This window comes from Anas platyrhynchos, chromosome 3 (genome assembly GCF_047663525.1).
Source record: "Anas platyrhynchos isolate ZD024472 breed Pekin duck chromosome 3, IASCAAS_PekinDuck_T2T, whole genome shotgun sequence".
NCBI lineage: Eukaryota > Metazoa > Chordata > Aves > Anseriformes > Anatidae > Anas > Anas platyrhynchos.
The window spans coordinates 37,098,445-37,112,908 of NC_092589.1; the positions used below are offsets into that span (position 1 = coordinate 37,098,445).

Below are 14,464 nucleotides of genomic sequence, written 5' to 3' on the forward strand. Positions count from 1 at the left end.
GAAGATCTTGGCTAGATTGGGTAGGAGTTGGGGATCAGGAATGCAACCTGTTCCCACAAATTGTTAAAGGACTTCTCTCAGCCACGCACGGACTTGTGTCAGACATCTAGCAGGATGTCCACTGTCATGTGGCAGAGTGAGAGGTGAAGGGAGCAAACTGCTGCTACTGAGACCTCATCCCACACCGTAGGATGTGGTGGTACCCCTGCTCTCACGTGAGGTGCTCAATCCAAGCCTGGAACCCCAGGAGCTGCCTCGCTGTTGGCTGAGGGCATGGGGAGATCTTGTCAAGCTCAGTGAGGGAGGGGAGGCCAGGACGTGGGGAGCCCGGCTCCTGCTGCTGGTGAAGCACAGGAGTGCTTGCTCGCCTGCTCCAGCCAGCTGGGTTTAATTTTAGAAACACAGTGCTATCTTGGGGCATCTTTTTCCACGGAATGCAAGTCTTTAAGTAAATAAATAACAGCTTTGTCGAGGTGGAATGACGGCCCATAACCGCACTGCAAAACACGCACCGAGCAAGTCGAGCCCTGTTTCTCTTGCATGTGGAACTACTTTGTGCAGATACAGTGGCTGCATTGCCTCCCTCCCCTACTTCGACCCCCTCCTGAGCTGGCCATGTGCATTGATTAAAAAGAAATAAAAACACCTTGAAATACCAGCCTCGGAGAAGTGGAAATGAAAACGCCTCCAGCTGCTGGGGTTCAGCTAGAGTTCTCTGGAGTAGGTTTGCAACAGCTATGGTTTACCAGCCATCAGCTAAGTGTTACTGTCCATGCCTTTGCTGCATCTGGGACATCCCAGAAGGATGTGCTCCTTAGGCATCCTCGGCAAGCTTTGGGGGAAATAGCAGGCTATAAAGATGAATGCAAGAAACTTGTGTTTAAATACCCCTCCCAGTCTGGCGTCTGGCTGGCCAAGAGCCTTCTGCACGCAGTTGTGTTGCTTATGGCTGAGTGTCCTGGGTGTGTCTGTCAAAGCTTGCTTGCTGGCTGGAAAATCCTGTTAAAGCCATTTTACCAGAGCAAGAGCCTGTTTGCACTCTCGGGTCCAGCAGCTCTGAGATGCCTGCATGGCATCTGTTGCATAAGCCAATTGTAACCCTGTCACCCTGAATCAGCAGGGCAAGCTCTTGGGCTCCCAGTCTAAGCAAGATCTTACTGTGATGGCCTTCCTCTGACGCACCTAAAATCTGCTAGATGGAACAAATGGTGTTAAAATTACCCTGACTGCTGGCTACTGGCTTTGTTGTGAATTTCCTCCCACTGCATGCTGCTGCTGCTGGGACAATACGGTGGCAAAGCCGACAGGATGCTGTGCTTTTAAGGAAATTGGGTCAGGAGCACCCATCTTGGGTGCATTAGGAGTTGGCAGCAGCACTCTGGGTGCCTCCTCAAAGCCAAAGGGGTGGCTAGACTGTGCCTAATCGCAGAGGTATGAGTGAGCTCTGGCAACCGTCTTTGTAGCGATTGGGTTTGAAATCGGCGTCTGTGGCTTGGAAAAAGTTTTATGTAGCATCCTCTTGTCATATGCAGGCAAGGACGCTTGGAGAGGTTTTGCTCTGCCCCTTCCTGTGTAAGAAGACAAGCATATCTTGTCCTTCATATCCCCACAGCCCTTGGGAGGAGTGTTCTGTGCAAAAACGTGATAGGTTTTGTGTGTTCAGGTTTAGTTTGTGAATTCACTGTGGGGCCTGGGGGCTGCTGGCTGCCCCTTGGCTGAGCTGGTGACTTCCCTTCCCTGAGGGCTGCCAGGGCGGGGAGGATTTTCCACAGCCATGATTCTGCCTGCTCCTCCTCACGGCTGCTCTGCGAACTGCCTGGTTAAGCCATCTCCTCTCCTCCTCAGCCCATGGCTCCCACTGATATCCCAAGTCTGGAGAGATTTATTTATTTATTTGTTCTAAACCCTCATGAGGGGCCAGGCGAGCTCTGCCCGTGTTCCCTATAAGGTGGGGCTCACGGCAGCCCTGGCAGCAGCCTGTGTTTCCACTGAACCCAATTAAGATTCGGTCTTGGCAGGATGGAGCCTTCTGAGCTGCCAGCTGCAATAGGAGAGAAGAGGATTCAAGGGCAGCAGAAACGATTCCCTCCCCTCGGCTCCGCTTATTTCTTGGATCTGGGCTGAGGATGGCCCCAGGAGCTGATCTGCAGAAGCCAAACGAGCCGCACAGAGCTAAAACATTTCCATTCAGCGTCAGGCCCTGGGTGGGGAAGCACAGAGGCTGTGGGTGGCAGCCGGGGAGGCAGCTGGAGGGGAGGGAGGATGCAGCCCCACGCGCTGCCCCGGGACAGCAGCAATTCCAGCTCAGCTGCAACTTTGCACATGGGGAGACTCTCAAGTGCTGGAATGATCCCATTAATTAAACAGGCTGTTCCTTAAGGACTTGGAAAGTGGTGGTAGTGGGAGGTCAAAGCTGAAACCCCTCTCCCAGGCCCTCAGGAGCAGATGCTACCTGGTAGCAGGCTGCGCAGCTCCGCTGCTGGCGATGGAGCCGTGCCACGACTTGCACCAGCTGCTAACTGGCCTAGGGCACTAGTAACAGAGCAGCTGTGTATCTGCTGGCACACGTTTTTTCCAAGCATAATATTAACACAACTTTACAGTTGCCTGTCCCTTTTGCTGTCTTCCCCTCTTCCTCCCCTGCCTCCTGTCACTTGGGCACGCTTTGCAGCCAAGCTGCCCTTCACGGTGGAACCAGAAACCTTGCTTTTTCTGGCCTTGCCTCTTTTCAGTTGTGTGCCCTGGAAGTGTCATGGGTATAGAGGAGAGAAGTTTGAGACTAAGTCTATGTGGGAACAGCTTAGAAGGATGGAGATCTTCTGTTTTTGTGCAGGCTGTCCAGAATTTGAGGATAAACTCTGCTCTTTTCTGCTGAGGCTATTGAAGAAGCAATGGTATCTGTAACAGTTGTTGCTTGGGGAAGCCTGAGTCAGCCATGCAAGGTGAAGCTTGGCAGCAGCAAGATGGAGCAGAAGTTGTGTGCGTGGCACTGGGGAGAGCCACAGCCATTAGGCAGCTTGCCTGGTGATGGCCCTGCCCTTGCAGTCAGGCTGTGAAAGTGGAGCTGAGCAATGCTTGGTTTGTCGCACAGCTCTGCTCCAAGCAAGTGTCCAAGGGCATCCAGCCCTTCCAGTAAACTTGTACTCAGCCCTGCTTAACCACTACAATTTTGGGTACTGTCTCCTCATCAAAGGAGCAAGTAGGATGAGTTCAAAATTAGATGTGCTAAACCCAAGGCTTTCTAAACCCAGCCATGGCAGCACGGAGGGAGAGGAAGGTAGAGCTGGCTGGATTTGTGTCCCGGCTACTGCTGCATAGGCTTCTTGTGACCACAATGAAAATGTGCTCTTATTATGACAGCCTGCACTGAGCTCACCCAAAGCCTTTCAGGCCCAGCTTGTGAAAAAGGGTTCAGCCGCTCCACCCTGTGCCTTTCCAGGGAGTGTGCCAGATGTGTCAGGAGTTGCCATCATCAGATCACTTGATATGGAGACACATTTTGAGACTTCATGCTAAAGCATCAAAAAAAACAAACAAAAAAAAAACCCACAAACCACCACAATTGCTTAGTCCACTGCATCCAGCAACTCCTGTTTTCACCTTTGCTGAAATGCTAAGCTGCTCTTGGAACAAGGCTGTAATAAATGGAGGGAAGTAAACTGTTTCTATTTAACTAATTAGCAGTCCTAGGTCCTGGCCAAAGCACACACACGAAGTTACAGGCATTTTTAAGCTGTAACACGCCTGCATAAGTGTTGCTGAGGCAGCCAGGAGCCACAAACGAGCTATGGGCCAAGGAGGGGGTGGGATGTGGAGCCAGATTCTGTTCAGTCAAAGCCTGTGTAAAGCTGAGTAACTTTAGGGATTTAGGAAGAATTACTGCAGGTCACCAGTGGTTTAAAATAGCTAAAAGTTTGTCCCCATTTTTAGTGTTCAGCTGTTGTTATTTTTAGGGTATGGTTTGAGTGGTTCCTGTTCTGGAAAAGGAGGTCCCTTTCTAAGGTATTTCAGGCCATGCCTTCCTTCTATTCCCTACTCTTCTTCCCCTGGCACTTTTCTGAAAGCACTGCTCTCTTTGACACAGTTCATGGCTTCATGAATACTTAGTGACCAGCTTCTGCTGGCTTCCCTTTTAGTCTCTGCATCCAGTTTTTTCCAGGGCAGTCTAAGGGTGGGGTGGCTAGCCTCAGGATGTGGCCACGAAGGAAGATGCAGGCTACGTTGGCAGGGAACTGACAATAAAACACAAATGGGAAATTAGCTGGGACAAGCGAGACCTTTCTGGAGGAAATGACAAATGGTGCCTTGTAAGGGCTGCCACGGTCAGCAACACTTTGTGTTCCAGTTGGGTTTGGTGTGTATGGTGGTAGCGGTGCTGCTGGTGCTCTTAGGGCACCTTCCAGGAGAAGGATGTGGTGGGCTAATGCTTTACTCTGTTTCTTCTGCTTAAATTGACAAAAAATCACTTCCAAATTAGGAAGCATCCCCTAGAAAGGGGGGTGTAGAGCTTTGTGCCATGGTTCCAGGATCTGCAGCATTTTGGGGCCGTTTCAGTCTGCAGTTCCTCAGGCTAAGAGTCAGAGTGCTTGAGGTACCAGTTCCTTACGTGACTGCAGCACAAAGCAGTGCTACGTTATGTGTGCCCACTGGCTCAGAACAGGCAAGTAGGAGAAGCTGGGTTAAAGATAAGAAATGAAAAATTATGATGCTAAATCTACAGGATTATTCAGTTTAAGAAGGGCCAAATAGAGCTGAGTTTCATTCAACAACAACAATGAAATAGCAAGAGATCAGTCAAGATAACTTACTACTGTAGGGAAGCTACTAATTGCTGACTAATCATGGCAACATAAAGTCTGTCTTGGTGCTCACCCTCAGTTAAATATTTATAGAAGCTTATGGATTAAAACATAAAGGTTTATTTGAATGAATGAAAAACGCATTCAAAATCACATGGAACAATTACAACTAGTATTTATTAAAAACAGTGGACACACACAAAAAAAAAAGCAAGCCTCCAAAAAGTATTCATCAACATCTTACACCATAGCCCACCCAGAACCACCGAAACATACAGTGCTACCAGCTTGTTTCTCTTGCAAAATATTCTGTTGACTTATGCTGGCTTCATTATCTGTAAATGTGCATAGTTTCAAGACTTTATACTACAAACATGAGCATAAAATGGCACCAAAGTCTGTTCGTCTGAAGCTTCCAGTCACTCTCAACCCAAGAAAATGTAGTGAAGTGTGCGTAAATACTGGGATGTGTGCGTGGCAGTCATGCGTGTGCTTTGTAGGGCCTCAAGTGTGAGCTTTACAGCATGACAGCAAACTTCTCAGAAGCCGAAGAATCATGCCCCAAAGTCTCATTTTATCACTACTGAGTTGCCTAGTTTCCTTTTAGCTCTCAAAACTGGCTGGAGGCTGGGTGAAGGCAGGGAGGGCAGGGTGCGTTGTGCGTGGTGGGGCTTAGTGCAGTGCCTGTGTGAGGCAGTACCTTAGCAGGTTCCAGACGTGCTTCCTTTTCCAGAGGCTTTGCTTCTGTGCCAAATGAGGGAAGCTGCTGTGCACAGCAGCTCCACTGATGAGCGCTGTCGCTGCAGGGTGAGCTGAAATGCTTGGTGCAGTCAGGCTGCGTGCCCTGCAGGGGAAGCCTCCACAGTGCCCCAGGGAGGCAGGCAGGAAGGTAGGTGTGTGCTGCTGAAGGTGGCACGGTGTCTTGGTTGTAGGCAGCCTAAAGTTCATCGCTCAGCTTCCTCACACAACCTGGGAGCTGTGTGTTCCTCGATGCAGTCATAGGAAAGGTGAAGTGCTCTTTCTTCCAGTTACTGCTTTATAGTCTCCTTTGTTAGCTAAAGCCACTCTGGGTTTCTTGCTCCTTTGTAACCTAGAAGGCAACTGACTTTTTTGTTGTTCTTCAGTTGTGCTTCAGCTAGCAGAGATACCTGGCAATCTCCTCAAAAGCAAGCATGGTTTAGCCTCTTTGGGAAGGAGGACCTGAAGCTTCTTGCCTGGCTTGATGCCACACAAAGAGATAATTCACTATCTATCTCCTGTACAATGTTAAGTTGACTTACTATTGATTTACAGACAGATCAGTGACATTGATGGAATCAGGACTACAATACTGAATGTAGGCATACAAATGGTTACGGAGTTGGGCACCTCTCTTATCAGGCTTCCCAGACTCTCTCCTCCTTTTCTGAGCTTGCTCAGCAGCAGCTGCTGTGTGCGCCTTACCTCAGTAACAATGGTAAAAAATCAATCTGCTCTGGACAAAGCTCCTTCTGTGTTAACCACTGTATGAGACTTGTAGTGCACAAGTAAATACATTTGTAATGTAACCTATTGCCTCCTTAGCTTAAACCTACGCTTACTTTAAGCGAGCAGGGTGTGCGTGACTGGTATGTGCTTTCCTGATGCTCACATTTTAATCTTATTGCATTAGAAGCAACTACTTGCCAAGTTTAAGACACTTTTCCAGTAACCTCTTTAACTTAGAGTTGTCTTTGACTCTATATTGAAAGGGAAAATCCTGAATCATATGGGAGCTCACATTAGGCATAAACACTAGAAAACACATAAAACAGGGTTGAAAACATCCTCCCCTTTAGTGCATTTAAATGAGTGTTTAAAAAAGGATCAGTCTATATCAACAAAACAATGTCAATTAATATCTAGGATAGTCAATTATCAAAACTATATAGAGCTACATGATAATCCCCCCCTCAGCTACTTAACATGGGGCCACTTAAATGCTCAAAGGTCAGAAGATTTCATGAAATCAAGTTAAAAAATCGTGCAGGAAAACTCTCCAGGTGGGGCAACAGCACCTCTCCTGTTCTTCCAAGCAAGTTGCTACTGGTCTTAGTCTCGGCTGTCAGGACCACGCAGCTTGCTGGCTGCTAGGAGCTGTGTTGTAGGAAGGAAAAAGTGGAACCTTCTGGGGCTTGGTGTGACAGTTTAGTCTAAAGTTAGGGCGAGCTGACACCTACTTCCATGCTTGATATCATTAAGCCCTTAAGAGTGCAGACACAGTGCCTCAATGTATTTGAGTGCTAAGGTCAGAACGCTGCAATATGCTTCCAAAACTGCAAAACTTACCTTTCAGATCAGCAAAATAAGTCTAACACCAGCAACCCTCTGTTTTAGATCATTTCACAGCATTCACGGCAGAGAGCTGGGCAGCTGCCCTCTTTTTTTCTTTCAAAGCTGACAGGTGGGTGTTTCCCAATTGTGGGCAAGGGAAGCAATACCAATTCAAAGGGACGGGAGCTGCCCCTCTGACCCTAGCTGTTCCTCAGCTATCATCTCTGCTGTGTGGTAGGGTCCCAGAGCTGTTTTCTTCTTACTGTCACTCTCTAAATGCAACTGGCAGGGATGGAGGCACAGGCAGACAGAAAGAACTCTGAAATCCTAATCCTTGACTTAAAAATAGTTGTCAAATAACAGTACTTTCAGCACTTCCTTCATTTCCAGAGCTCACACTTGCATGGTGTGATGACAGCAGCTGTGAATATTTCACAGCATGAAGAAAAAAAACCCTCTGTGGTATAACTAGGAAGCTTTGTTCAAGCTCATGGTGAGGACACTGAAATGGAACTACTGGCTGAGTGGAGAAGTCTGTCCTCCAGAAAACACACATCCTCAACAGCTGGGGTAAGTGGCTCCTCTGTTCACTCAGCAGTAAGCTGACAGAGTTGTGTGCTACACCTACTGAGATCTCCAAGCCTACCACAGCTGAGTGGCACAGATAATGTGAGCAGCTGTGTGTGAGCAGTGGTTACCTGGAGGGCTGGAGGTGTCTGGATATGCTCTATGCCCTTGAGAAGTCTCCCCTCTGCCCGCCTGTTTTACTGAGCAACTTCACCTCCTCGATCACGATGTCGTGAGTAACTGCTTTGCACATGTCGTACACAGTCAGGGCAGCCAGGCTGGCAGCTGTCAGAGCTTCCATCTCCACGCCTGTCTTCCCCCAGGTCTGGCAGGAGCAGTGGATCACCACTGCACACCGGGCCTCATCCAGGCTCAGAGACACCTCCACGTGACTGAGAGGGATGTTGTGACACAATGGGATCAACTGGCTCGTCAGTTTGGCTCCCTGAATTCCTGCAATCTGGGCTACTGCCAGCACATCCCCTTTCTTCATTTGGTTCTGCCTCACCATCCCAAATGCCTTCTCACCCAGGCGGACAACAGCACCAGCAACAGCCCTTCTTCTGGAATCCGGCTTCCCTCCGACATCTACCATGGTGGCCCGTCCTTCCTCATCAGTGTGAGTCAAATTATCTGAGGCACGAGGGACCTCGGAGCAAGATGCTGAATCCCTGGTACAGAATTCAGATCCTGGACTTGCCTCTTTGAGCTGACAGTCCGCAGAAACTTGGCCAACAGGAGAAGCCTCAAGGCACTTTGTGTCAAATGTGGAGCTCGTGTCCTTCTGGAAGACACAGAAGCCTCTCATCTGGGTTTGTAGAATTCTTGTCCTTATGTAGCACTGTTGCTCTGGGTGAGATACCGGCAGGATAAGCTGTCCTGGAAGTTTATTTTTCAGTAATGCTTTTTCCATTTGTTTGGATAAACTTGCTCTCAAAGTTGGCCAGTGGCTAGATGTGTGGCCGCACTGTTTTGAATTTGGGGGATACTGCAGGGCATCTTGGCGTAGTGGAAATGACATCAATGCAGGCTCTGAAAAAGAGAAAAAAAAATGAAGGTGTGTTACTAACCAGGAAGCAGAGCAAAGCTAAGTCTGCAATAGCTGAGAACCCTGTCAGAGCACTGCTTGGGACTTCCTGCATTACAAAAACTTGAAGAAGCCTGAAACCATCCACTCTTCTCTTCTGTCTTACCAGTGTGCCAGAATTTGCTCTTTTGTTAACATAAATGCCAGGACTTAAAACACCTATTTCATGGTCCCTGACAAGAGGAAACAACTTGCTTTCAAAAAGCATAAACACTTCCTGAGAAATAACAGCCAAGAAAGCTTAGAAGAATGCAGTCCTAAAGATAAGCAAGTCACAGCATCTCATTTGAGACTCTCCCAGTTCCAGTTGTCTTGTGAAAGCTTGGCATTGTAAGTACAAAACTCTAGCCCTCAAGTTCTCGGTTCCTCCTTTCCAAACATCTTCTCTCAGCACAGGCACATACTTTTACTGCTTCATTCTGCAGAGAAGGGTCATGGCAGTGCTTGAGGACAGCAGGGACCAGAAGCACCATCTGTAACTGCACCATCTACAGCTCACGGGGTGGCTCTGTGATGAGAACCTTCCTTATTACTGCCAGCTCTTACCGCATTAATGACAGCTGAAGTTTAAGCACTGGAAAAATCACACTCCCCTCATTGACAGATTTTAAATCTACTCAGAGCTATGTTCCAAGTTGAGCTGGCATAGCTCCCAGCTGGCAGAGAGGTAGTAAGCCCTCCTGCCCTTTTCACCATTTAATCCCTTGGTTTTGGCATCTGCACAGGGATTAATGCCAAGCGTCAAGACAGAAGAAGTCTTTCACATGAAAGAAGTGATCTGTAAAAGAAGCACAGAGAAAGCAGTCTAGAGGTAAGTGGCTAAACTCTAGTTTCTCAGCCTCACTGAGAACCAGCCTTCTCTTCTGGAGTTCCTGGTCTCTCTGCTCTACTGTGAGGAACTTGGAGTACCTTGCTGAGCTACCTCTACTGCCCAGACCTACAGCTGGACTGTCCATATTGCAATAACAACGTGGGTAACACACTGGCTGTATTCCTCACCTTTTTGTTTCAAAAAACCAAATCTCTTCCTTGTTAGTCCCAGACACTGCCATAACAAGAGACCGATGCACTTAAATGCTTCTCAACCAGAATACCTTCCAACTGTTGATCTGAAAATACCAATTGCTGAAGTATAATCAATCATTTTATATATATTATTGCTGTGATTAAAGTGTATATAAATTCAGGCAAGGGCACTTTCAGGTCCACAGCTGGTGGCCTATCCACCACAATTAAGATTCTTGTAAGTTGGTAATGTATTTACCCTCAGAAGGAATGGGTTAAGTAAACAAGAATGTTTTGAATACAACATGGCTCTGCTGTAGAAGAACAGAAAATCGTGCTTATTGTTCTTTTCTTTCCCTTTATATACAGCAGAGGTTAATCTGAATATTCCTTTAAAAAGCCAGGAACTCAAAGTACTCTGTTCTTCTGGTTTCCATGATTAGCTTCAAAGCTACACCTCTGTGGAGTACCTTGTCTCCAGGAAAAGCTGGACTGTGGAGGCAGGTAAGTACTTAGTTCCATAGGCTAAGCACAAAGCCATGGGAACAGGGAGGACAGAAGTAATGTTTGCTCAAGTAGAGTAGGAAGTAAAAATAGAGCAATAGAGAGCAATGCATGCAAGACATCTGTTTTTCCTAACAACCTACCTTTTCTTTGTCTTATTTGTCTTCATCTTCACATCTTGCTCATATAAATAAAAAATGGATGATTATTTTCTACAGCAGTAGAAATAGTTTCAGTTGCATTATACAACTGTATGTATCTGACACACTGCCTGTTGTTGTAGCCTACTAATGCACATGGAAGTTAAGCGTGTTAGATTCCAGCTAGCACCGTGTCAAGGGTGGAAAAAAAGAAGCCAGGAGATACTTAAAGATGAACTTTCCATAACTGAAGTGAACCTGGGAGAAGAACAACCTGCTGAAAGGACTAGTTCAGTGATGGGAAATATGATAAAAACCACATTACAGCAAAGAACCAGCCAATTGCAGTGTAGGGAAGAGATCAGCTTTGGCTTACTGGGACTAGCAAAACCAATCAGTGATTTCCACAGTGTTCATTAAGTTTCTTTAAATGAATTCCATATTCCCTCCACTGACTACTTGCACGCCAACATTATTTGAAGCTTGTAAATAATTCAAAACACCATTAGGAAATCTCCTACTGATTCCCCATGTGGCATAGTGAGAGTCTCTACTCATCTCCAGTTATGGACTCTGCACTCTCTGGATGCAGAGACTGCCAGCAGTTAGTCTCAGAGGGACATGGAACAGCTGGGGAGGACCTGGACAGGCTCTTTCCTACTGTATGTTAGACAAAGTCAGAATATTTTTCAAAAGGCAATTACGTAGGTCTGATCTGTACATACCCAAACATTGCTATGAATGTTAATTTTGGAGTGTATTTTCTCAAAAAATTTTTTTTCCCAAAAGCATCTTGTAAAATTATGTAGGTTCCAGTACACTGTCAGAAATTTAAGGTCGTATTTTCCATCATCTTTAAAAAAATACAGATTTTCTTTTTGCAACAAGTGAGTACACACTTTAAACAATAGTTCTTTCCCCTTTCCTGGAAGAATGTATTTTGCAATAAAGGCAACAGAAGTAAAAGCACTAGGGTCTTGCTTTAAAAGACAACAGTTACTATATCTCTTGTAGCAAAGCAGAGACATGCCAATGTTACATTACCCTTCCCAGCACACTAACTTGTTTTAAAGGCTGTATTTTTAGCTGCATAGTAGCTAACCTGCTCCACAGCATCAATGGGAGGATGAGAGTTTGGGTTTGATATTTAACGTTTCTCTCTCTCCCACCCTTGCTGCATTTTTTTTCCTTTCACAGATAAAAAAACCACCAGAACAATGTCCAACACATCTCACAGAGCTAGCTCGCACAATCATTTAAGTTGTCTGAAAATGGCAAGGTATTTGCAAAGGTAGATATAGTACAAGATAGAGAAAAGTAGGCACAGAAGAGGCAGAAACACAGTGAAGGGTATTTGCTAAATCTGTAAGAGCATCCCCTTTAGTGCTACTTCAGTCACGGACAGAGCTTCAAGCAGAAGGGACAGTTAGCAAACATCTTTGCTGGACCTAACAAGGAAAACAGTTCTTTCCCCCAGGACTGGTGATACAGCAGATACTACAGTTTAAAAAGTTATGCTCTAAGCCCTTTAAACATTAGGAGGCCATTTAAAAAGTAAGAAACTGCAATTTCTGAATTCCAAGGTAAAGAAAATAGGAGATAAAAACTTGTACTTTTGTCATGTCCCTGCTTCTACATTATGTGATCAAAGTTGAATTTTGTAATTCAGAAACAAAAATAAGCCCTGCATCTTTTATGTTCATATTGCAGTTTGGTAAATTTCAAAAAGCTCACCCCAAACTGCCCTATTAATTATTATATTATTGTTGTTAAGTACAAAGGAAGCAGACAGGAGATAGGAAGCTATTTTTCTTTGGTAAAAGTAATACACTTTCAAAATTAGAGAACACACAAGCTGTGCTGTCAGTCAGAAGATCATATAAGGCTTGGTAGAGACACAAAACCTTTCCTTCTTTTCAACTTCAGCTTAATTTTAACCATAACAGCATTTTAAGAAACCCATTTCTCTGCCTAAACCTAAAGCAGAACTGTACAAGAATTAAAAGCCCAATCCGCTCTGCTCCCCCAAAGACATAAACCAAACAAAATCATGGTATGTTTATTACGTACTGATTTGTCACCCACCAATCAGGATCATTGGACGGTTTTTCATCTGGGAAATGTTAAACATGCCTAGAAATAAAATAAGGAACACATAAAAATCCTAGCTTTTTAGGGTTTAATTCATGCATCTGGTTTATATATTTAGGTTTCTGCTCTTCACAGTGCAACCTGCACGCTAGGAAAACCAAAGCTCAATAAAGATGAAGGGAACTAGGGGAGGAAGAATTGAGCGTGATATTTAAAAACATTGCTGCCACAGTCTCCAAGCATCCAGCTACTATGTATCTATTGTACTGTAGAACCTTTTCAGAAAACATTTTTCACAATCTGAATTACAGTCTATCTAGTACAGAATTCAAACAACTCAGGACTACCTTATTTCTTAACTAGTTAATGAGTTCTAGGGGTAAGCTGTTAACAGTGTTCCTGGTCAAAGAGGTCTAATCACAAAAGGCCTTAAGGATAATACTGGGATTAACACAAGTCAGAGGAAGAAAGTGCCAGATAAATGTCGTTGATGGCCAAAAAGCCTTTACCAGATGGGAGAACACTCCCCCCGTCTCCTTCTCAAATCAGAAATGCAAAAAGGAATCAATCACACACACACTTTACCTTTATAAAGTACTATTTAATCTGGGTAAGAGCAACACATTTTGCAAGAACATCTATACTCAGGCTTACAAACTTCTTTTAAATTTGTTTGACATGTAACTACAGAAAAGCAAAAACAACTGTTACTAACCTGACAGAACCTGCAAGAGTAAAAAAGGGCCAAAGCAATTTTTTTACATATATTTTTTTAAGTGTCATTACCTTATACAGAGTAGCTACACAGTTCTAGATACTCAAAAAAGGAGTCACCACTTCTAGAAAGTAGTTGAACTGACAACTCAGTTTAACTTCAGTACGTATTTTACAGAATGCTAGCATTTGGAAAAGAGGGATCTGGTACAACTCCATCAATTTCTACTTAGCTTTACACTTTGCTGTTGTGATCATTAGCAGTGGTATTTGCACCTCTTTGAAGACAAAAATCAGTCCGAAAGACTGCTAGACAGTCTGGGTTCCAGGTCTTGTGGAGGGTTAGGAAATTCAAAACTGGCACCCAAATTTTGGAGTAACTGTACAACTGGGAAAGGACCAACTTTCTAGCAGAAAATGCTCTTTTATCAGATGGGAAAATTCTTTAAGTAATGCAGCCCCATTCAAGAACCTTTTCCTTCCCTCTTTCTACTGTTGAGTCATTGCATCCCACTGCAGTAGGACACTTTTTGCCCTGGTCACTGCCATTCGGCAGTGACCAATCCAGCCTCCAATCCAGACTCCAATCCAGCAAACCTACCAGCATGCTGTTTCTTTTTCCTGCTCACTGCTGCTCCAATTATTTCAACCAATTCTTCCTGCGAGGCACCCGACCGTAGGTGATCTCTCAAGGACACTTCTGAACTCCCAAAAAGGCACACCTGCAGTCAACCCAAGGAAACAAAAGAGAAGTGAGAAAGATTAAAATAAGCAGTCCTGCAACACACAAGGTTTAGGTCAATGATAAAAGAGATTTCTGTAAAGTAGCAGTCTCTGTTCAGCTGCATGGCTGCAGCCTAGGACAACACTCTCTTATTGCACAGACTCCTACAGTTGTCAGGCTCTGAAGGTGACACCATAACACTGTTCTAAAGGTTGGCGTTCTGGCTGGTAAGCAAGCAAAGACAGCCAGAGCAGCTCGCCATGGTCAGCTTAAAGGGAAGGCATATCCCAGTGATTATTTGTGGCTAAGGACAGAATGAGCTGAAACAAAACAAACATTTCACTATTAGTAGGATTAAGTATAACTGCCACTTGACAACATAAAGCAGTGGTTTACTAGGCTACCAAATAATTAATTCAATTCCAGTAGGATCAATGCAGTGAGATTAAGAAGGTTTATGCTAGCAAGTCAGTACAGTACTCTGCTAACATTGTGAAGTAATGCTGTGAAACTACTCGTCCCTTTCACTACTCTGATACTG

At 45.2% G+C, this 14,464-nt stretch overlaps 1 protein-coding gene across 3 annotated transcripts in view; it reads right to left on the bottom strand.

The window, feature by feature from the left end:
* Nucleotides 1–4,956: 4,956 nt before the first annotated feature.
* The window catches only part of MOCS1 (molybdenum cofactor synthesis 1), a 32,215-nt gene continuing 22,707 nt past the window's right edge, over nt 4,957–14,464 (bottom strand). Inside the window, exons 9-11 of one of the 3 annotated variants that reach the window (XM_027454044.3) lie at nt 13,801–13,921; nt 12,480–12,527; nt 4,957–8,690 (exon numbers count right to left, since the gene is read on the bottom strand). In XM_027454044.3, coding sequence (XP_027309845.3) covers nt 7,819–8,690; nt 12,480–12,527; nt 13,801–13,921 — 1,041 coding nt within the window. In that variant the 3' untranslated portion in view covers nt 4,957–7,818. Of the gene's footprint in view, nt 8,691–12,464; nt 12,528–13,800; nt 13,922–14,464 lie in introns of all 3 variants that reach the window. The other 2 variants (XM_027454045.3, XM_027454043.3) reach the window with 2 other exon arrangements.